This window comes from Sapajus apella, unplaced genomic scaffold, assembly GCF_009761245.1.
Source record: "Sapajus apella isolate SASKATOON/1434 unplaced genomic scaffold, GSC_monkey_1.0 scaffold31, whole genome shotgun sequence".
Lineage (NCBI taxonomy): Eukaryota > Metazoa > Chordata > Mammalia > Primates > Cebidae > Sapajus > Sapajus apella.
Window position 1 is genome coordinate 16566246 of NW_022436971.1, and position 25207 is coordinate 16591452.

General features: G+C 37.3%; 1 protein-coding gene across 6 annotated transcripts in view; it reads left to right on the top strand.

The window, feature by feature from the left end:
• The window catches only part of MBOAT2 (membrane bound O-acyltransferase domain containing 2), a 139037-nt gene that overhangs the window by 69448 nt on the left and 44382 nt on the right, over window positions 1-25207 (top strand). For 4 of the 6 annotated variants that reach the window (XM_032294194.1, XM_032294200.1, XM_032294196.1 and 1 more), the window contains one exon: window positions 23683-23778. In XM_032294194.1, the coding sequence (XP_032150085.1) occupies window positions 23683-23778 (96 nt within the window). Of the gene's footprint in view, window positions 1-9139; window positions 9165-22327; window positions 23258-23682; window positions 23779-25207 lie in introns of those variants that run through there. The other 2 variants (XM_032294197.1, XM_032294198.1) reach the window with 2 other exon arrangements.

A 25207-nucleotide genomic window follows, 5' to 3' on the forward strand; every position in this document is an offset into this window, starting at 1 on the left:
TTGTATTCTGTTCTGTCGAATGAGTATTTGTGAGTTTTAAATGTTTAAAAAAATTTTTTTTTGGTGGATATTCGTTCCTGGTGTAAGAGAGTTCCAAACAGATTCTTTTCACTCATGCTCTTGGCCTTGAATGACACATTTGATAGGTTGACTTGCCTTAGTCTCCTGGTGTTCCCTGCTTCTCTTCCTGCTTGCTTTTCTTCCTCCTAGGCTCTCCACAGGGCAGAAGACATGGTAACTGGCAGAGTGGGGGGGAGTTGGGGCAGGAAGAGGCAGTTCCAGCTGCCGTGGCCTCTATCTCAATCCACTGTGACCCTGAGGAGCAGACTGTCCTGGGGTCCATGTTACCTGTCATCTGCCAGTACTTACAACATTCCTGCAGTGGCTTCCCAGATAGAAATGTCATCAGGAACTGCCTTAACTCTACTGGGAATGAATGATGATCTTAGAAGTGCCATCTGGCAGGCAGAAGGCTCAAGTCATTTGAAAATTTGTCCTCATGGAGTTAATTAGCAGTGGTTAGTGGCTTGGCAGGAACTCTGTGGGGAAAATACTAACTTCACTGAGGACACTCCCATCTCACGAGAGAGAATAAAATGTGGTGACAAGGAAAGTGGACTTTAGTTTTTTTCTTGTATGTTCTCTGTGGACCATATTCACCAGCCTTTCAGGGGTCTGGAATAAAGGTACAGGCCCTGTTGGTATTGCCGTGCTAACCCAAAATTAAAGTTGGATTTCATTTGGGAAACTATGAGTAAGTCTAAAATAGATTTTTTGATATTATCTTATCCCCTTAAGAGTTAATGTTTCCATAATTACCACGTATCAGTCACTGTAATAAGCACATGCTACTTCATCCTAGCAACAGCACTTAGAGGTTTGTGTGCTATGCCTCTTTCACCAAGAAACAGAAGTTAGTAAATGGTGGTCTAGGATTTGAACTAGTTGTGTCCGATTCCACCCAGGGCTTTTTATTATTATTTCTAAGCAGTAACCATTGTGATTATGAAATTTTGTCATTAAAAAAATACTCTAAATTGAGGGGAATTTGTAGGTGTTGGTGATTGTTCATCAGAGCAAATATGCATATATCTCTCTCCAAAAGAATGTGGTCGTCTTTTGGCATATTGTGCTTAGAATGTAAGGTTTTTAAAATACTCTCAATGCCCATGGGGATTTACTTGGTAATAGGTAATAGGATGTCCGGGTCCTGTTGGAATTCTGAAAGAGCTTCAGAACATAGCATTGTTCCATCAAATCCTGCACTCAGGAAAGCATGTGATTGAGATTCCTTTAGATACTGGTAAGTTAATGCAGTGTCTCTTTTGGAGGTGTTGTATTTGAATTAACTTTATTTCAAATTGTAAAATGAATCCTCGTTGAGGTTTCAGTCATTCTTGAGCAAGTAAGGGAAGTATTTTTTTTTCTTCAGTTGAGGGCTTTTATATGAAGTATGGTGATTCTATTAATTATAAGGATGATAAGACTAACACATTTTTGGTAAATAAAGGCATTACTTTGGACATTTCTGAACATATTATAGTAAAAAGAAATTCACACATGCTCATAGAATGGGTCTCTGCCAGATCAGGACTGTCTAAAAGGTTAGTTTGATAGTTAATGCTCCAAATTAATCAATTAAAAATCAAAAGGTGTCATTCATGGTGGCTCATGCCTGTAACCCTAAGTGCTTTGGGACGCTGAGGTTGGAGGATTGCTTGAGGCCAGGAGTTTGAAACCAGCCTGTGCAACATAGGGAAACCCTGCCTCTACAAAAATTGTATAACTTAGCCAGGTTTGGTGGTATGCTTGTAGTCCCAGCTACTCGAGGAGAGCAGGAGGATTGCTTGAATCCAAGAGTTCAAGCCTGCAATGAACTGTGATTGTGCCATTGCACTCTAGCCAGGGCAATAGAACAAGACCCTGTGTCTGCCCTCTCCCCTACCCAAAAAATTTTCAAGACATCATTCAGTTTGATGATATTTCTGTCTCATCTCAAAAATAATTATATATTACTGAAACATAACTAGGTAGTTGTCATAACTTAAAATAAGAATATTACTCTTTATGATAAAGTACAAGGATGTGTCTTTTGCCTTTGGGTACTTCTAGAAACCAATCTTAATTTTACACCAAGATCCTAATACTTGCCAGAACACTGAAAGATAAATTAAGAGCCCATCATCCAACCAACCATTAGAATGATGAACAAAATTATCCAGTTATTTGTCATAATACCATACCATTTATATAAAAAACTGTGGTTCATGTTGTAGTTTTGTGAGAAAAGAAGCATGAGTGAAAGGGGTATTTTTTTGACTTTTTGTTAATAAATGAGGAAATTGACTTGGACAGTTGGGACTTGCTAAATGATGAGCTCTACCTGTGATGTGGTGTGTTGTTGTAAGCATATAGACTTGACATGTGCACGCTCTGTAGTCACTGTGTTAGAGTACGGCTTAATAGAAAGCCTTTGGCCTTTGACTTTGGAATTTGAATGATGGAGTGATTTCTGTGTGCCACTTTGCTGAGTGTTTTTTTTCTCCTAAATACTTTATCCTATTTAACTGTTGAAGTGTTAACTTCTGTTAACTTCTGTTGAAGTGTTAACTCTGTAGGAAGTATTAATGTCTACTTGTACAGATAGGGACACTGAGATTTCAGAAGGTTAAATCACTTCAACAAGGTCACAGAACCAGTTAACCGGCAGCTCTAGAAGTTTGTGAAGTTCATTAGTCTTGTTGAGAGTTGTTAGATTGCTTATTTACTGAGATTCTTGTAAGGAATTTTTTATTTAAGTTGGAGAAACAAAGATATTTTTACTTGCTTACTTGCTAGCATAAAAATCTTGGTTTACTTTTTGAAAGAATAGCAGACACCATTGAGACATTGTGTTGTGGCTGGGTCGTTTTCTGTCTTCTTCATCAGGATGTAGTATTGGGAGTATTTAAAAAATATTTTAACCTTTAAAAAAATATCTGAGTAATAGTGATTTTATTCTCTAGAATCCCTCCCTTTATTTAAAATTGTTCAGCCTTCTCTAAGTGCTTTGCCTGTGGTTGGTATTTATTCAAATACTAATAAATAGAGACTTCAAAACAGTATTTTAATGTCAGCTGACTAAAAATATAATTTTAGGATTATTTTAGATAAATTAACTATGTAGGGAAAAAATGACTCCTACTTGTTGCTAGCTTATTAAACAGTCCTTATTTAGAGTAGTTATGGGAAAGACAAAGGGTAACAGCAGAATAGCTAAGAACCTAACAAACTGCCAGGCATTTTGGTGAAAGTGTATTAGAGCAATTGAGCCTGACATTTATATCTCATGGTAAAAATTGGCACATTTATGGTACTGATGCAAAAATAGACACATAGATGAATAGAACAGAATAGAGATCTCAGAAATAAGACCACACACCTACAACCATCTGATCTTCAACAAACTGATAAAAGCAAGCAATGGAAAAAGAATTCCCTATTTAATAAATGGTGCTTGAAAAACTGGCTAGCCATATGCAGAAAATTGAAACTGGATTCCTTCCTTACATCTCATACAAAAATTAGCTGAGGATGGATTAGGACTTAAACGTAAAATCCAAAAGTATAAAAATCCTAGAAGAAAATCTAGGAAGTACCATTCAGGACATAGGCACGGGCAAAGATTTAATGACAAAAACATCAAAAGCAATTGTAATAAAAGCAAAAATTGACAAATAGGACCTAATTAAAATAAAGAACTTCTGCACAGCAAAAGAAACTATCATCGGAGTGAACAGACCACCTACAGAATGCGAGAAAATTTTCACAATGTATCCATCTGACAAAGGTGTAATATCTAGAATCTATAAGGAACTTTTTACAAGAAAAAAACCCATCAAAAAGTGGGCAAAGGACATGAACAGACACTTCTCAAAAGAAGACATTTATGTGGTCAGCAAACATATGTGAAGAAGCTCAACATCACTGATCATTAGAGAAATGCAAATCAAAGCCAAAATGAGATACCATCTCATGCCAGTCAGAATTTCGATTATTAATAGTCAGGAAACAACAATTGCTGGCAAGGATGTGGAGAAACAGGAACACTTTTACACTGTTGGTGGGAATGTAAATTAGGTCAACCATTGTGGAAGACAGTGTGGCAATTCCTCAGAGATCTAGAACCAGAATAACATTTGACCCAGCAATCCCATTACTGGATATATACCCAAAGGAATGTAAATCATCCTATTATAAATATGTATGTATGCATATGTTCATTGCAGCACTATTCACAGTAGCAAAGATGTGGAATCAACCCAGATGCCCATGAAAGACTGGATAAAGAAAATGTGGTACATATATACCATGGAATACTATGCAGTCATAAAAAGGAACTAGATCATGTTCTTTGCAGGGACATGGATGGAGCTGGAAGCCATTATCCTCAGCAAACTAACACAGGAACAGAAAACCAAACACCACATGTTCTCACTTACAAGTAGGAGCTGAACAATGAGAACACATGGGCACAGGGAGGGGGACAACACTGGGGCCTGTCAGGGAAGTGGTGAGAGGGGAGCATCAGGATAAATAGCTAATGCATGTGGCACTTAATACGTAGGCAATGGGTTGATAGGTGCAGCAAACCACCATGGCACCTGTTTACCTTAGTAACAAACCTGCATGCCCTGCATATGTATCCTAGAACTTAAAATAAAAAATTGTTAAAAAGAGACATGCACTGACATATCAAAACTTTGTATGCAACAATGACAATGACAACAAAAAGAAAATTTAGCATTTGCTTACATTTTATGAAGCCTCAGAAAGGAGACGAGATTGCTAATCTTTCCTAGGCTGGAAATTAACCTTGGGATATTACAGAGTAGTGTGCCTTTACGTGAGTTGCCTTAGGAAGAGAATAACAGATAGTCTAAGGATGGGTTAGACACTATTTGCCTTTCAAAAACATTTTAAAATCTTGTATGGAACTCATATATTGTTGGACCACTTTTCTTGCAGAACTTGAGTGACTAGAGAACTATTTAGTCTAGTATGCAAAGCTTTACCCTTGTGTCAAAATTTTTCTTAGACACTAGAACTTTAAAACAGATATAAAGCACTCTTATAGCTTAAATTTTAAAACATAAAATGCTAAAATGTTGAGTCTGCAGAATCAGTTTGATTAAATTATCTTTTGTAGGTGTATTTAGCTTAGTAATTTATTTTTTCTTTAGTAAATTGGAGGAAGGAGGGAGAGAATTGAATGAAAATGATACACAAAGACAGAAACATTATTTTATGTTTCCTGTTTACTGAAAACTTCAGATGATCTTTTTATTTTTTAATTTTGAGACAGAGTCTTGCTCTGTCACCCAGGCTGGAGTGCAGTGGTGCCATCTTGGCTCACTGCAACCTCTGCCTCCATATTCAAGCGATGCTTGTGCCTCAGTTGCCTGAGTAGCTGGGACTACAGGTATGCATCACTATGCCCAGCTAATTTTTGTATTTTTAGTAGATACCAGGTTTCGCCATGTTGGTTAGCCAGACTGATCTAGAGCTCCTGGCTTCAAGTGATCTTCCTGCCTTGGCCTCCCGAAGTTCTGGGATTACAGGCACCAACCACTATGCCCCACCCAAGTGACCTTTTTAAAACCAGTCTGAATTCTCTTGGTTTTTGACTCCCATTTCAACTGATTGAATATGTATTTGGATTTCATATAAAGATCCAATTTTTGGTTTTAGACTTAAAATTGTTTATTTCTTACTTAAATTGCATTCTTTCTTGACGTCTTCTTATATCCCTCTTTATTGTGATTTTCATCCTTACACACTTTAAAAAATACCAGGCACAATTTCAATGATCTAGAAGACTCAGAGATCCCCAGGGAAGCAGTAATACTCCACTGAGATTAAGTGAAGCAGCCTTGCTAGGGTGGATTTGCTCTCTGTTAGCTTATGCCTCTATTAAAATTGTCCTTAGCATTCAGTGTTGATCCTAAATGTCTGGGTTTTTTTGATCTCTTGAGAAACAGTGACAGCCTTAGTTCCTTGGTGGTTGTCCTAATCTTCAGTCCCTTTGTCCTTTAGTAAAAGTGTGCCCTGTGTATCCTGCTCCCTGTAGAACCGTCTGCCCACTGTTTTCTAGTCTTCCCTCATTCCTGCGAGCCTGCCCTCATGTCCCTGTGAGTAAGTGGGCAACACGATGCTTGGTGCCAGCCACAGAGGAACCACAGAGAGAGTGCCCAGCATGGTCCTGGCCCACCATGGGCACTCAGGAACTATCTGTTGAACAAATGCCAGAAAGCATCTGTGTATGCAGCCAAGGGGAAGTCTGCTGGGTGTGCCAGACTGAGGTTGATGGGTTGTGCCAACGACCTAGCGAAACATGGTTCATAGTCCTTTTCCCTCAGGAAAACAGTGATTGAGTTGTCAAATACTTCAAATAGTGTGTTATCATGAATCCAATAAGGCATTTTCTTTAAACTACTATTTCATATGTGATCTTCTGTTACCTCTTCAACACTTTGAACTTTTATAAAAGTAATTGAATTGAGAAATTAAAAATAAAATTCAGTGAAAATGAATAACAAAAATTAAGAAATGAATAAGGCGTAAAATCTCTGAAGGACGACAGATTAATTATTAATCTTTATTAATAAACTGTTGTTAGTAGCTAAGTTACCATTGGTTGCTAACATTTGTAAACACAGCTCGATGTCAGTTACAATGTTAACTGCTGAAGTGTATTTGCGTTTGAAATTTACAACTGTCCAGGGCTGTAGTACTGTTAGCTCAGCTTTACACCTGAGAAAATTGATGCTCAGAGGACTGAAGTACCATCCCCAGGTTTATACACCGAGCCCATATTAGACTCAGAGTTTGAAACCATGGCTGTTTAATGCCAAAGCTCCAGGCCTCCAGCCACTAAACCACTTCTTCTTCAACCTTATCAATATGTGGATTTCCCATGGGGAATTTTTATTGTCCCATCCCTGTTATTTTGGGGTTGCTTTCCTTCATTGTTAGTGTGTGTATAAATAATATAAATTAATTTTAGTTTGACCACTGAATTGGGAAGCTAAAGCTCATAATTCTGATTCTGGGCATAGTTTCTTAATTTATCTGGGCTTTGTTTGATGCCTCCTATGAAATGTAAGAGCCAGCCAGGCGTGGTGCTCATGCCTGTAATCCTAACACTTTGAGAGGCGAAGGGAGACGGATTGCTTGAGCTCAAGAATTCAAGACCAGCCTGGGCCACATGTCAAAACCCTGCCTCTACAAAAAATTAGCTGCGTCTGGTGGCACATGTCTGCAGTCCCAGCTACTTGGCGGGGCTGGGATTACTTCAGCCTAGGAGGTAGAGGCTGCAGTGAGCTGAGATCTTGCCACTGCACTTCAGCCTGGATGACAAAGTGAGACCCTTTCTTGAATGAATGAATGAATGAATGAATGAATAAACAAATAAACAAAATGTAAGAGCCATGGGTAAATCAGTGGTTTTTCTTACCCCCAATGCATCTAACAGAACATTAATTAATAATAGTACTTTCTGTAGCATTAATTTTTACTTCTTTGAAGTAAAGGGTTATACCAGATTTTGGGAGACTGGGACAGTGATTCTGATAGGTTACACTCTTTTATCCCCACCTGACATACAAAAACGTTACCAAGCAATTTTGAGATCTATTTTTGTGCCTGCTGACATAACAAGTAGAAATTTTCCCATCTTTCCACTACTTTTCTATTTACTGCTCTTTCAATTTGGGGGCTTATCTGGCTGTTCTGTTCTTTATGTGTCTCTAACTTGCTGTCATTTACCATCCTCTGGATCATTTACAAAGTCTGATCCAGAGATCTCTGGGAGTCCCTGAGATCCCTTTAGGAGAGGGGTGGTAAAGTCAAAACTATTTTCATAATGATAATACTTAAACATTATTTGCCTTTTTCACTTTCATTCTCTCAAGAGCATATGGGGGGCTTTCCAAAGTCTATATGATGTGTGATATTGCAGTAGAAACATTCGAGGATCTGTTGTTCTACTGTTAAGTCTGACATTCAATAGATTTATAAAAATATAAGACAATACCACTCTTCTCACTAATTTTTTTTGTTTTGAAAATATATTTTTCATAACAATTTTTTAATTGTTTTAATTGATGGGTTTCAGTTTCCACTACATTCTTTTCAAAGATTAAATCTTAGTTACCTTCTTAAATGCATCCATTTTATCTCTTTCCCCTCGCTTAGCAGACAATATGAATTTATAATGAAAAGTTTTAAGATGAAGATAAAGATAATTCTTGGGAGATAATCCTTAAAGATATAGGGTTAGTGTTTAAGAGGTAACAGAAAGGAAGAAAAAGGAGACAGAGAAATAGCTATTGGAAGAAGGTGATGGGGGCTGATGGTCTGCAGGTGTCCCTGGGCAGAGAATGTTCCCACCCCACATCTTGCTCTGCTCATTTCTGCACCCACCCCAGCATACCTAATGCCACACTTATCTTGGCCTCAGATCTCTTCCTTGATGATGCTTTCTTTGGCATCATTCTCTCTCTAAGCTGCCCAGGTAACTGTAACTGGAATAAATTCTCCCTCCTTCCTTCTTACCTCCACATCTAGCCACCACTAAGAACTATCTGTGCTTCAGTTTCTTGAGTTGTTTTGAGCACTTGACATTTGTAAAGCGTTGAAAGCGGCCAGGGAATGTAGTAAGCACTCAGTGGATGGGGTGACCCTTAGCTCTTATTACTGCTCAACCCATGTCAAAGCCACTGTTGGTCTTCAGCTCCACCCATTTCTGCTGTTTACCATCTGGTACCTGCATCTCACATTACTTTGCCAGCCAGTCTCTCTGGCTTCTGGTCTGTGCTCTGTTGCCCAGATGATTTTTACAGTATCTGTCTGACCATGCCTCTTTTCTGCCTCAAACTCTCTTGGCTCCTGTTAGCTTGGCAGCTTCGCAGCACCCATTGTGACTGCCCCTGCCTTTCTTTCCACTCTCAGTTCACAGCACTCACTCCTTGACTGAGGCAGGCCCAGCCATAATGAACCATTTGTAGTAGTGCACACATGCTCCACTGTTTGACACTTGGTTCCTTTGTATTTTCAGGGAGCCCCCTGCCCCCAACATGAATTCCGGCTGGTCTTCAGAGCCCTGTTGACCTGTGACCTCTGTGGTGAGGCCCTTTCCCCCTTTTCTTAATAAAATGAGTCAGCCTTCTACTCTACGTTGACTTTTCTACCTAGAGTTGTACCTTACCTTGTACATCTTGTATACTTCACATACTGCACTGTATTTCTCATACTTGGATACTGCAGGTGGTTTAATACTGCAGGTAGCCAGAGTGTGGTGCTGTGTGCCTGTAGTCCCAGCTGTGCAGGAGGCTGTGGTGGGGGAGCTGCTTGAACCCAGGAGGTTAAGGCTTCAGTGAGCCGTGTTCATACCACCATACTCCTGACAGAATGAGACCCTTTCTCAAAGCAGACAAAACAAAACAAAACAAAACAAAAAAACAAAAAAAAAAACCTGCTGCTAAGATCCAGACTTTAGAGCCACACTGCCTTCTCATCCTTGCTCACCTGCCCAGTAGCTTTGTCACATTATCCAAGTTACCCTCTCTATGCTCAGTTTCCTCATTTGTAAATTGGAGTAAAAATAATACCTATTTCATAAGGTTGTAGTGAAGATTAAATGAAATGCTGTATTTTATTGAATATGAGATGTCATTGATGGTAAGATGTACCCTTATTTTTTATCCCACTAAAAAGTTGACATGCCATCAATTATGAGAGGATTCTTGATTTCAGGGATGTTAAAATGTGAAAACATACATGTATTATATTCAATGGAGTGACCACATGTGAGTGAGCCCCTACACATTTGCCTTTGCCTCCTGTACTGGACTTCAAACTCCAGACGGGGACTGTGAGTCTCATTCAATATTGTGTCCTCAGAACACTGCCAGACAATTTTAGAGGATAAATGTATATTCTAAAATAACTGATAACAGACTGTGCTCACAAGCTAACCATTTTCTCCTATCTGCAATCAAAGAGCAGGCTGGAGAATATACCTTTCTTCTAGGGCCTAATTTCTAAGAGGCTACGACCAGCTCATCTGTTGCTCAGCCAGGGTGGTGTCTTCATCCTGTTCTCACTTACTGGTTCAGTTGTGTTATGAACCAAAATATGGGATGTAAAGAACTGTAACCCACATAGTCTTTCTTATTGCCCTTGCTTTCAAGTGGTTTACAGAATAATTTGAATTACTTTTTTTTCTTTTCCTACTTTCCACCTAAAGTTTTTTTCTCCCGAAGTCAAATAAAAGAATGATGAGCGATCTTGTGTACGGGCACTGGCGGAGATCTGGACAGTAGCACCCTTTATTAAAATGTGGCTCCTGAGGAACAGTCAATGATAGGTTCTAATCTTTGTGTAAAAACCAAGATCTTGGCTTTGGGGGTGTGAGAGGGATGATATGAAGTCTTTTCCAAACATTTTTTTAGAGTCCTGGTTTTATCAGTGACTAGAATAGGCTGAAATCTGGATGTGTTTTTGTGGATAATTGTCTTTCTCAGTTGCTCCACGATTCTGCCATTACCTTGGTAGTTTTTGATATTACTAAAAAGCTTTAAATTTTTTTATGTATACTTATTGAGATACTAGGAGAGGTTAAATTAGGGACTGTTAATCAGGTGATGTGTTGAAGGTCTTAAATCTTCATATAAACTGAAATATTATTATTTGTATTTTGAAAGATAAAATAAATTTGCTTAATAGCAACAGCGAAAAACCAATTTATTTGTATATTTTGGCTAACTTTGAAAATTTTCTTTGTGAAGAACAATTAAGTGACTTCATTATCTTACTGAGCCAGGTGTGGGAACAAAAGTTAGATCTGGTTAAAAAAAAAGGCTGAACAATAGTTGGGTGGGGGGTTTCATTCATTTTTGTCATCTGTAAACAAAATGAGAACAGGAAAGAATCGAGTGACTTCATGTATCAGTGTCACTATTTGTGTCTGGCATAGTGAATACATTGAAGCTCCTTTCCTCTTTCTTATGAATAGGGCTTTGTAAAAGAACAAACAGAATCCCTCGAGACTTTTCAGTAATTCATTGAGATCCCTTTGTTCTGACTAAGAGAACACCTGGTCAAAAGAGACAGGGGAGATCACCAAGCAAGCCCACACTTCGTAGAACAGCAGACTGTTTATTGAGGATCATTAGATTACGTTCAGGTCTCTAGGAAGGAAGGAAGTGGGTATTCTGGTCACCAGACACCAGAATCTGGTGTCTATATTCAAGGAAAAGCCTAGTAAGGCTATTAATCAGTGAAATGAGATCGTAGAGAGAGGGTTAATTTGCTTTACAGAGGACCCCCCAGTGTTCTAAAGTGAGTGGGAAGAAAAGGAGGGACTTCTGAATCTTGTGTGAAGATGGCATGGCTGTCTTGTGCTGATAAAGCAGGTGGTTTAAAATTTTTTTTCTATTCAACTAGCAAATATAGAGATGATTTCTCATTTAAAGAACTCAGTTACTCTTCCTAGTGAAGGTTGGCTGTCTGTTCTTACTACCAGCACTTTACTAGTTGTAGATTTTTCTGATTTTCTGGATCTATGTTGGAACCCTAGTTTACCTCCCACAGAAATAATATTTCCTTGCTGGTCTACAAAAAAACCATTTTAATTGATGTACCTGCCAGCTATTGAATAGTGAAGAAGTCAATAAATGTTCTCTCCACTGAAATAGCTGTAAAACTGGATGAACTCATGAAAAACACTTTTGGGCTCTGGAAATTGACCAAAAGCAAGCAACAATTTGAGAAGCATTAATTCATAAAAGGACTTCTGACTTTTAGATAAGGACAGTGGAAGTTGGTGGTATTCTGGCCTGGAGTTATCCTGTTCCTCATCCCTTGGCAAAGTAATGCTGCCAAGGTGTCAGCCTGATGGGATCTTCTTGACTGCTGCCCAGAAAAACCAATGCACCGAGGACAGCAGGTATTGCTGCAATGAAAGAGTTTAATAATTGCAGGGCCAGCCAAGCAGAGGGACAGAGAAGGTAGTTTGCAAATCTATCTCTCTGAGAATTCAAGTTAAGGGTGCTTTGGTTGGCAGGGGCCTGGGGAACTGAAATGATTGACTGGGAATGAAATCACAGGGATGTCTAAAACTGTCTTTGCATAGCTGAGTCAGTTCCTGGGAGAAGGTCTCAGGTGGTGTCTCTTGATCTGCCAAAATGCTAACTCTGGAAGAAAAATATCTCAAAAACCAGTTCTTTAGGTTTCACAATAGTGATGTTATCTGTAGGAGTAGTTGAGGAAGTTATAAATATTGCAACCCCTGGTTACACTATTCTGAAGCAGTTAGCAATGTAGAATGATTCTGAAGCAGTTAGCAATTTAGAGAAAAGCAAGCTAAGCAACAGCAGGTCATGGTTTAGATGTGCCTATTCTTTAGCAAAGTTATAGCCCCTACCATAATTCTAATGTTGTGACCTTTTGTTAATCTTCACAAATATGGTTTCAACTTTTGAACAAGGGTGGGATCAGTTCAAGGAAAGGACTATTATAACCCTGGCACCAAGAATGAGCAAAAGCAGTTTAGTCTGACAGAAGCAAGCTGGAGTCAGTTATGTCAGATCTCCCTTATCACTATAATTTTTGCAGTTGGTTTAAAGGGCAAGGCTGGCCATCAAAACCAGCTGACTTGATATGGAATGAAAGGCAGAGAACCCTATGCAGTAGCTAACAGAGAATGCCTCCAGCTCTCCTATCCTAAGGATGTGGTCCATCATTTAACAGGGAGATCTTGGAAGTGAGAGAGCCATCAAAGGACTTGATAAAATCTCCACACACACCTGGCTAACTGGAGGCTGTGTTCAGCACAGAGGAGGCCTGAGAGGGCCTGGGGGAAAGTAAGAGCTGGGATTGACTGGAGAAAGGATGGAACTTTGAATGAGCTCTCTTACTAGCTTAAGGTATTTGAGCATAAGCTCTGACTAATCATTGACTGACTACTCAGATATGCAGACACAGGGGGCAACCTCTAGAGTGAGGCTAAAAAATAACACTGAGGCTTTAAAAAACTGAGTAGAGACATCAGCTGCTGCATCAGCTCTCACCATGAGTGAGAAAGATTCAGCAGATTAACTTCAAGCTAAGAAACAAAAACAGCACAGCAGTGCTCGAGAAAAAGACAATTAAATGCAGAGCTGCTGTAATGTATTATCTAACATGTCCAGTTTAAAAAATTATGAGAAACGGGGAAAAAAAGCAGCCAATTGAAACTACTTCTAAACAGATCCACATGTTGGATTTACCAGATCAAAAAACTACTATAAATACATTTAAAAAATTAAGGAGAATCATGACTTAACAAATAGGGAATATCAATAAAGAAATGGAAACAAATGAAAGTCTTACTGTTGAAAAGTAATTAATCAAAATGAAAAATTCACAATAAGTGCTACATAGTGATTTGCAATGGCCAAAGAATCAGTGAACTTCAGGGTATATCAAAGGTATTAGCCAATCTGAAGAGAAAGGGTATAAAAAATATTGAAGAAAAATAAATAAAACTTCAGAGACCTATGGGATAACATCCCATGCACCAACATATGGTTAATGGGAGTTCCAAAAGATAGGGAGAGAGGAAGGGACAGAAGAAGCATTTAGGAAATGATGGCCACTGATATCCCAAATTTGAAGTAAAATATTAATCTGTGGATCCCAGAAGTTCAACAGACTTCAGGTAGGATAAACACAAGCAGAGCTTCACTAAGTCATACTACTGAAAGACAAAGACTATGAGAACATCTTGAAAGCAGTGAGAGAAACTTGTTATTAAGAAAGCAATGATAAAATTATTATCAGAACAGTGAAGGCAAGAAGGAAATAGAATGGCATATTTGAAATGCTGAAGGAAAAATTTTCAACCATAAGTTCTATATCCAGCAAAATTATCCTTCAAAAATGAAGGTTTAGTAAAGACATCCCACATAAAGGCTTGCTTTTTAAAGAAATTCCAAAGGAAGTCCTTCTTCAGGTTGAAAGGAAGTGCAAAGGAAGGAATGAGAAGCTCCAGAAATGATGAATAGGTGGGTAAATATGGAAGTCTATATGCATCTCTCTTAATTTTTTAGAGGACATAAGAGTGTTTAAAACAATAATTTAATACCAATTTACAACACTAATAATTTACAATACCAATATAATATTGATATTGTAGAATATGTAGATGCCATGTATATGACAGTGATAGCTCAAAGGATGATAGAGAAAATGAAGCTATATTGGAGCAACCTTGCCATATTTTATCAGAGTTAAGTCATTATTAATCTGAAATAGATTGTGATGAAATGAGACGCATGGTAATCCCTAGAGCAATCACTAAATAACTAAAAGATATACATTGAAAGAATCAACAGAGGAATTAAAATAGTTCAATACCAAATATTTGTTTAATACAAAAGAAGGCACTAAAGGAGGAGCAAAAAAGGCCTGAGACTTAGCTAAAACAAAGAGCAAAATGGCAGATTAAATCTAACCATATAAATACAGTAAATGTCAATCAAAAGTCAGAAGTTGTCAGACTGGATAAAAAAAGATCTAACCATATGTTCTCTACAAGAGAAACACTTTAAAGACATGAATAGGTTGAAGGTAAAAGAGTGGAAAAGATATAAGCCATGTGAACACAAACCAAATGAGTATTGGAGTAGTCACACTCAGGACTCTCAGGACTAATAAATGAGGCTGGCAAGGTTGCAGTTTCTAAGACCAGTGTACAGAATCAATTATATTTCTATATACAGTACTACAAATTGAGAGTCCAGAAATGCAGATATAAAAACAATTTCATTCACAGCAGCATCAAAAAGAATAAAATACTTAGGAATAAATTTAATAAAAGAATTGCAATTGCATTTGAAAACTATAAAACATTCCTGAGAGAAAGAAGATTAAATGGAGAAGTATTTTATATTTATGAGTTGGAAGACTTTACATTGTTAAGATGGCATTTCTTCACAAATTCATCTACAGATTTAATGCAATTTCTAACAGAAACACTGAGAGGCTTTTTTGGGTAGAAATTGATAAGCTTTTCCTAAAATTTTATGGAAATACTAAGGACCTTAAATAACCAAGATAATTTTGAAAAAGAATAACAAAGTTTGAAGATTTACACTCCTGATTTTCAAAACTAATGCTACTGTGATCAAGACTCTGTGTTATTGGTATAAGGATAGGCATATAAATCATTGCAACAAAATTGAGATTTCAGAAATAAACCTTTATGGTCAGTTGATTTTTGACAAAAGTGCCAAGGTAGTTGGGAAAGGGTAGTTTTTTTTTTAATACACAGTGCTGGGACAATCAGGTTTTTATATGCACAGAAATGAGCCTGACCCTTACCTCACATCATACATAAAAATCAACTCAAAATGCATTTTAGTCCTAAATGTAGCAGCTAAACCTATAAAACTTCAGAGACAACATAGAAGAAATTCTCTATGACTTTCAGTTGGACAAAGACTTCTTAAGTATGACAACCAAGGAATGTCCATAAAGAAAAACATTAGCTGGGTGCCGTAGCATATGCCTATAATCCCAGCACTTTGGGAGGCCGAGGGAAGAGGATTGCTTGAGACCAGGAGTTTGAGACCGGCCTGGGCAACATAGTGAGAAACCATCTCTAAAAAAAAGTTATTTTTAACTAGAAAAGTATGCCGGTATGGTGACGCACACCTGTAGTCCTAGCTGCTTGGGAGGCTAAGGCAAGAAGTCCAAGGTACATTGAGCTATAATTATACCACTGTGCTCCAGCCTTGGAAACAGTGAGAACCTGTCTGAAAAAAATTAAAAAATAAATCATAATAAAAATATTTAATACTTGTATTTCAGAATTTAAAACTTTTGTTCTTTAAATGACACCTTTAAGAAAATGAAAAGATAAGCCACAGGAGAAAAATACTTGCATAACATGTGTCTGATACAGGACTTGGATCCAGAAGATATGCAGAACTCTTGAAATCAATGCTAAGAAGACAACCCAATTTAAAGATGGACAGAATTGCTGGTTAGACATTTTATGGCTGCTATGCACATTAGAAGATGCTCAAGATCCCTAGTCATTAGGGAATTGCAAATTAAAACTACAATAAGATACCACTGTATATCCACTAGAATGGATGTAATTTAAAAGACTGGCAATACCCAGCATTAGTGAGGATATGAAGAAACTGGAATCTTCATACATGGCTGTAGGAACATAAAAATTGTAGTTATTTTGGAAAACATTTTGGTTGAAAGTTAAACATTAACTTACCATATGCTCTGAAAATTCTGTTGTTAGGTTTCTACTCAGGGTAAAAACATATGTCCACACAGAGTAGCATTATTCAAAATAGCCAGAAGCTGCTAACAGCCTAAATGTTCATCAGCTGGTGAAAGGGTAAAGGAAGTGTGGCATGTCCATGCAATGGAATACTGTTCAGCAGTTTACAAAGGAACGAACTGCTGATATGCAGCAACATGGATGAACCTCAAGAACATTCTAAGTGGAAGAAGCCAGATACAAAAGACTACATATTGTATTATTTTATTTACATGAGATTCCTAGAAAAGACAGCTCTAGAGACAGATAATGATCAGTGGTTGCCTAGGGTTGAGGGTACGATTAGAGATTACTGCAAGTATTTAAGCAAAGGGGTAGTCTTGGGGCAGTGGTCTTGCAGTGATGGTCACACAACTCTACACTTTTACTAAAAATTGTTGAAATGTACACTTACAATAAGTGAATTTCATGATATGTGAATTATACCTCAGTAAAGCTGCTTAATATAAAAAGCGTATTTCAGTGAGGCTTGGAAACCTTTTAGGCCTAGAGCAGTAACAGCTCCTTAATTCAGTATTCCTTCTGACTTTCCAGTAGGAACTATAATTCAGGTTAAACAAATATGGGCACACCTGTTTTATTGCACTCCATTTTATTGTGGATCATAGATACTGCCTTTTTTTCTTTTTATTAAACAAACAGAAAGTTTGTGGCATCCCTGCATCCAGCAAATCCATCAGTGCTGGTTTCTGGCAACAGGTGTTCACTTTGTGTCTGTGTTACATTTGATAATTCTCATAACACTTCAAACTTCATTATCTCTGTTACAGTGATCTGAGATCAGTGATCTTTGATGCCACTATTATAATTGTTTAGGGGCCCTGTGCACTGCCCATTTCCTCTTGAAAATGAATGTAAATGGAGAAAAGATGCAAACTGAACCCTGGGACCCCAGGTTAAGAAGGAATCTGCAAAGGGGTTGTACAAAAATTGTTTATTTCCAACTAATTTTTAAATTAGTTTTATTTAAGTATGACTTAAATAAAATAAAGCTGCCTGTTCCATGAGCTTGGACAAATGTATAGACCAGTGTGACTACCACCCTAAATCTAGGTACAGCACATTTCAGTTGTCCCAAAAAGTTCCTTTGTGATCCTTTATAATCAGCTCATCCTGTCCTCTGCATCCAATGAGCTGCTTTCTGTCACCATAAATCAGTTTAGGTTGCTCTAGAATTTCATAGCAATAGAATCATGCATTATGTAATCTTTTGTGTCTGACAGTTTTTACTCAGCTTAATGTTTAAAAAATTCATCCCTGTTGTTGTGTTTAACGGTTTGTTCCTTTTTATTCCGTTGTATGAGTATACCTCAATTTATGTATCCTTTGACCTATTAATGGACATTTGAGTTGTTTAAAAATTCAAAAATGGGCTGTTAGGAGTAAAACTTCTGAAACATTCTTCAAGTCTTTTTGTTGATACATATGTTTATTCCTCTGGTGTAGATACCTAGGAGAGGAGTTGCTGGACATCAGATAAAAATATTATAATCCAATAAGAAATTGTCGAACTTCCCCAAAGTAATTGTGCCATTCTACACTCCCATTGGCAATGCATGAGAGTGCCAGTTTCTTTCTGTTCTCACCAACAGTTGATGTTCTCAGCCTTTTCCATGGTGATCATTCTGATGGATATAGTGATATTTCATTGTGATTTTAATTTAGATTTCTCTGATGATTGATGATGATAAACATCTTTTCCTGTGCGGTTTGACTAATTGTGTATCTTCTTTTGGGACATTTTGTTTAGATCTGTTGACTGTTGGATTTAATTTTTGTTATAATTCATTTCTATACTTTGGATGTAAGTCCTTTGTCAGATAAATTATGAAAATTTTTTTGCAATCTATGTTTGCCTTCTTACTTCCTTAGTGGTGACTTTTAAAGAGCAGAACTTTTAAATGTTGATGAAGTGAATTTAATTTTTTAGTTTAGAGCTTTTTATCTTTTACTAAGAAACCTATGCCTGTCCTTGGGTTATGAAAAGTTTCTCCTAGAAGTTTTACAGCTCTGGTTTTTATGCCTAGATCAATAATCCATATTGAGTTAATTTTTGTGTATGTTAAGAGACAAGGGTTGAAATTTATTTTTTCTATATGTATATTCATTTGTCCCAGCACTATTTATTGCAAATACTTTTTCCTTTTGAATTGCAATTTTCTATCTATGTATGGCTTTATTTCTGTACTCTTTATTCTCTTCATTGATATATGTGTCTAACGTTAGGCCAGTATCTATCAGACTGTCTTGGTTACTGAAGCTTCATACTTAGTCTTGAAATCAGGTAATGTAAGTTTTTTAACTTTTTTCTTCTCTTTCAAAAAACACTATAAAACAAAATATACATAGTAAATAGTCTTAGAAAATACAGAGGGGAAGGCAGAATAGAGAGAAAAAAGCTAGTATTCAGATGTGCAAGCCTTTTGTGCAGTTGGGCTACAACCAAAGCCATCTAAGCCTGAGAACCTTGGAGAGTAAACAGTGTAATTTCATTTCATCATGTTAAAATAAAACCTCATTTGTTAGTTTTTGTTTTTATTCCCATCAAGATTTTGAACCTCTTGGTGACATCACATTTTCCTTTTTTGAGAAGAATTTGTTTTTAGTTCTCTGCAGCATTGCTAGTTCATTAATTCCCATAGTTGCTGCTACCTGGGAATTAGCAATTTCTCTGAACAATTTCCACTCTGTATCTAATACCTAAGTGAACAGATATTTTAGATGTGGTTTCAGCTTTTGAAATGAGGCACCAATTCAACAGTACTTAATAAGTAAATGTTCTGTTCTGGAACTCTTCAGAAGCTGTTGATTTTATTTTGATATTAGTAATAATCACATACAGATGCTTTTGACTGTGAAGTGCAGAAATCACAATTTATAGTAGTATGTGAATGGCGTAAACAGCAGAGAAAGGTTACCTCTTGAAGCTAGAAGTTATGAGACCAGGCACCTTGTTTTCACTAATTCAACAGCTCAGTGTCAATGGGGGCATCAAAACACCAAGTTCTGTTTTTTATTTTGCCATCTCAGCATATTGACTTTGTCCTCAGGCTAGCTCCGCGTATGCTAAAGAGAGCCACTGTGCATATATACGTGCCAAAAGCAAGTGTCACACTAAGAGAAAGGCCTTTCCAAAAGCTCTATGTCATGCTTTATCACCTGGACCTAAGTTTTATGCTTCCCATAAACCAGTCAGTTGCAAGGAGGGTGAGATGACAGTGATAGGGTTAGAATAGACAGGATCCCTGGAATAGTACACCCACCTTTTAGAAATGAGAAAACTAGGATGCAGAAGAATAGTCACTTTCTAAGGTCACACAGGTAGGAATAATAAAAAGTGATTGGGGCTGTTATTTAAATTCAGCTCAGGCCCTGTTTATTTGCATGTATATTCTTTTGTTTGAAGACGTTCAGTGAAATTCATAAATGGACTGTGTCACTTAAAATAATTTGTTCATGTAGTGGCCTATATGTCTGCTTTCTTTGTTGATATATGAACTTGAAAAATCAAAGGCTTTCCCCATACCCTTTCCTGTAGTCTAATTCAAAAGACAAATTAGCAACAAAAGTTTGATATGCTTTTGGATGAGTTAGGAGTACAGAGGGTAAAAAAAAAAAACACCACCGCCTAGAATTCTTTCTCAAGTTAGATTGTCCAGAGCCAATGTAGCAGCTCAACAATGTCATTAAAGAAGCAGTTTTCTTCTCTAGTTCTGCCTCTTAGCTGGCTACCTCATGGGTAGCCATGATGGTGGCTACCACACCCATCAGATCCATATTCTAGGTAGAGAGAATGGCAAAGTGTGAAAAGCCCCACCAGCTCTGTTTGCTTTTTTTCAGGAAAACTATCTGGCACTGTGTGATTGAGATACAATGCAAGCCACAGATGTAATTTAAAACTTTCCATCTGGGCATGGTGGCTCATGCTTGTAATTCCAGCACTTTGAGAGGTTGAAGCAGATGAATCACTTGAGGTCAAGAGTTCAAGACCAGCCTGGCCAATATGGTGAAACCCTATCTCTATTAAAATTAGAAAAATTAGCTGGGTGTGGTGGCATGTGCCTGTAGTCCCAGCTACTTGGGAGGCTGATGTAGGAGAATCACTTGAACCTGGGAGGCTGAGATTGCAGTAAGCCAAGGTTGCTCCACTGCACTCCAGCCTGGGCGCCAGAGCTAGACTCCATCTCAGGGAAAAAAAAAAATTTGCAGTAGGTACAGTTTAAAAACTGAAAAAAAGCACATTAATATATTTTAGTAGTAACATTTCATTTTACCCAATATTGCCAAAATAGTATCATATGAAAGTGTAATGAATGAAAACTATTTTTTTTATACTTAGTCTTCAAAATCTGGGGTGTATTTTACAATTGCAGCTTATCTCAGTTTACACTGGCCACATTGCAAGAGTTCAGTAACCACATGTAGCTAGTAGGGGTGTAATGGTAAGTAACAACTAACTGGCTTTCTAGGAAAAAAAAGTATGCATAAATATATGTATATGAGTTTATTCTAAATTTTACAAATTTAACAGACTTTTAGTGCAGAATTTACAAATAATAATGAAAATAGAATATCCTCTATTGTCAATTCTGTATAGCTTGTTGATTCTCGCAAAACACTTTCATTGATTTTCTTTTATTTTTTTCTGAACTCTCACAGTTAACTTGTGGCTGCAATTCAACTGTAATTTGACCAAAATGACTATAAATAAATGCTCTATTACTCTCCAATTTAGTAAAGTAGTTGCTCACATCATTGGCAAATGAATGTAGTTCCAACATCAATGTCAGTTAATATTTTTGCTTATGTTAATGAGATGGGTGGGTTTTTTTGTTTTGTTTTGATTTTGCTGTTTATTTCATACTGGCTACAGTCATGATACACTGTGTCATGGTGCACCCATCACCCAAGCAGTATACACTGCACCATATTTGTGGTCTTTTATCCCCCACCCCCTTCCCACTCTTGGGGATCCTGGGAGGACAGGGAGTATACTTTCGTGTAGGATTCATGTGAACTGTTGGGGCCAGAGGGCTGACTGTCTTTCAAGATTGCTGCCATCAGTAACATCCCTCCCTGTTGTACAGGTCTGACTCTTTATATCAAGAGCTGAAAGAAAATTTTTGCTAGGGTTTGGATGTTTGTCTCCTCTAAACTTCATGTAGAAATCTAATGTCTAATGCTGGAGGTGGGGCATAATGGGAGGTGGGAGGTGTTTGGGTCATGGGGCAGATTCCTCATGAATAGATGAATGCCTTCCCTGAGGGATGAGGAGATGAGTGTGTTCTCACTCCTTGAGAGCTAGTTGTTAAAAAGGGCCTGGAGTTAATTTTAGTGTAAGGTGTCAGGAAGGGGTCCAGTTTCTGCTTTCTGCACATGGCTAGCCAGTTTTCCCAACACCATTTATTAAAAGGAATCCTTTCCCCATTGCTTGATTTTGTCTGGTTTGTCAAAGATCAGATGGTTGTAGATATGTTGTGTTGCCTCTGAGGCCTCTGTTCTGTTCCATTGGTCTATATCTCTGTTTTGGTACCAGTACCATGCTGTTTTGATTACTGTAGCCTTGTAGTATAGTTTGAAGTCTGGTAGTGTGATGTCTCCTGCTTTGTTCTTTTTGCTTAGAATTGACTTGGCTATGCGGGCTCTCTTTTGGTTCCATATGAAGTTTAAGGTGTTTTTTTCCAGTTCTGTGAAAGTCATTGGTAGCTTGATGGGGATAGCGTTGAATCTGTAAATTACTTTGGGTAGTATGGCCATTTTCACGATATTGATTCTTCCTAACCATGAACATGGAATGTTTCTCCATCTGTTTGTGCCCTCTCTTATTTCGTTGAGCAGTGGCTTGCTAAAATGCAATAAAATAAATTTAAAAAAAAAAAAAAAAGGGCCTGGCGCCTCCTGGCTCTTTCCTCCTTTCCAGTCACATGGTCTTTGCCCACACTGGCTCCCCTTTACCTTCTGCCATTAGTGGAAGCAGCCTGAGGCCCTCATCAGAGGCAGAGCCCAATGTTGCAGTCCACTGTTCTGTGCAGTTGGAAGGCCAGCCCACACTCGAAGTGGGCAGAGAGAGAGGCTCCTCCTCTTGACAGGAAGCAGGACAGGCTGCAGAAGAGCGTATGAAATAGGATATACTGTTTTGAGCATCTTTGGAAAGTACAGTCTGCCACATGATTTTTAGACGTTCAGTTTGATTTCTCAACACTTTGTGAATGTGTATCCATATGTTCTATTTTTGTCAGATATAGCAATCATGAATATGTTAGTTTTGTTAAACTAACATATTTGAATTAGGAAGCTTTCCTTCCCTGTTCTTTGCTCGGGAATAATCTAAAATATTGTAATTGTTTCTCAAAAGTTTAAAGAACTTCCATAAAACCACCTGAACTGCCTACATGACAAAGATTTTTATTTGGCGAAATGTAATTTTTTATCAAAGTTTTCTCCCCCCTTGATTTCTTCTATATGATACATATTTAGAAAGCCCTTCCCCAATTTGGGAACATTTGACTGTTTAGTCACAGTTCCTATTTGTTATAGTTGTGTATTTTACATGTAATTAGTTAATCCACATAGACTTGTTTTGGTGTGAGATGAAGACAGAGCTTTCTTTTCCCCACCCAGTTTGTGAACCAGTTAGATGACAAGCTGTCTATTCCCTGATAATTTGCACTGCAGCCTTCATCTTATTCAATGTTAAAAATTCTGGAGTCTGTTTCTGGGTTTCTGTTCTCTTCTGTTGATATATAAGTTCTTTTTCCCATTCTATGTTTTTAATTGTAACTATATTCCCAGCATCTTAAGTTTTTAGAAATCACTAAGTGTTCATGGCTATGAAATGTGAGTAAATGCCGCCCGACTCATACTAAGCAGGTATGCTTTTAGACTATTGAGAACAAGGATTTTTTCAAAATTCTATGAAGAATTTGTTTAATGTATACCTTAGCCAGATATTTTTGTGCTTTTATGTTCTAGAAAGGAGGAATAAATGGAACACATACTAATCACATATTTATAGCTTGTGATCATGACTTTCAAATATATAAATTGGTGTGTGTATGTCTCTCAGAAGAAAATGAATAAATGAATTTACTATTGAAGGTGATAGTCAAGTAAACTGAAGCATATTATACTAGAAAAGAGTTTTCATAATTCATTAAAGAAAGCTGTTTCTAGAGTAAATCTAGTAATATTTAATTTCTGAACCATATCATTTAATTAATAAAGTACTTTAAAATGTGCTCTTTAACAAAATGAGTCTTTTATTTTCATTAATGTAGCTTATTTTTGTTTTTCAGATACTGCTTTGTGTTTGCTCTGGGATACCTCACAGTGTGCCAAGTTACTCGAGTCTATATCTTTGACTATGGACAATATTCTGCTGATTTTTCAGGGTAAGATGAAAACTTTGATTTAGTAGCCTGTTTTATCCATTCTAGCAAGGTGGTTAAAGGACAAAATATTATATTTGCATTTAGTAGTTCAAGTGAAAAGCTATTATTAAACATTTCAGTTGAAAATTTCTTCATAAATTTAGAATTTCCCTCTTCTAAGTAGTCTTTTATAGTACTACAGAAGTCAGTGAGAGCCTTGTTCTGCTTCTCCATACCTAATGGGACTTCTTTGGTTCATAGGTCCTTGAGCTAGGTCAGTCAGAGTTTCCTAGAGAACACGCTCAAGGATGCATTTTTCTTCTATGCGTTTCACCTCTTTGTAATGTTCTCCATTTAACAGCAGTATTCAGTTGAGTAGTGGAAATAACTTCTGGCTTTTGTTCCTTCAAAGGGGATTTATTTTCTTACTGGGTGCTAGATGAGTCTCTGTCCTGTAACAAAACTGAATGTCTGTTATGAAATAAATACAAGAAAAGCTCTTATGAAGTAACTTGCTTTCCATCTTTGTAAAGTGACATCTGCTAACACCTTGGTACCAGATGGGGAAGTTGAAGATACACTTTTATTTTTTTTTTATGTCAGGCTTGACTGCTTTCTCCAGTGAATAAGATACGGTAGGCCTGCTTTGGGCTAGGCTGGAGTCATCTGGACTGCATAAGTAATGAGCAGTAAATCCAATTTAAGAATAAGTGTTTTGGAAAAGTCATGATACCTCTGAAAAAAAAATTATTCAGCAATAGAAATGGACCAAAGTTGTATCAGCTCAGAGAAAAATCACTTTTATGAAACAAGAGAATTTTAGAAGAGAAAGAGGAAATATCTTTTTCTTCATAATGAGATTAAAGTATATTTTACAACACAGATTTTAAAATTGGTTTGGCTGAAAGGAAATTACATCAAAACAAAACCCAGATCAAAACAAAATAATTTAAATGCGCCAAAAATCTAGTTAATCAAAGCTATTGAGAGGAATTGGGAAATACACCTGGAAGAGCAGAAAAGGAGAACAGATGTTGGCCATCCCATTTATGGATAGTAGGTGTTCCTGGAGAACATGACCTCATGAGAAGAATCAGTAGACGCTAGACCACTGTGAAAACCTTCGTGATCTTGAGGAAGTAGCCCAGGTCACGTTGTCATCATAGTGTAATGAAATTAGGAAATCATTGTGTAAGTTTAAAATAATTGCAATTGCTTAGAAAATTTAATTCTCCTGAGAATTTGCAACCATATTGGTCTTGTTCATCACGCATCCTATGCTTAGCACATGGTGGAATTAAATGTGTATTGAGTCAGGAATAATACTTAAGTACAGAAGAAAGTTGAAAATACAGTCAGAAGAATGGGGGAAAGTAACAAACAACACAAATGAAGAGACGAGAGCCATGGGGGCAAAGCTGTGCCACCTGAAAGAGAAATTAAGAGCTTT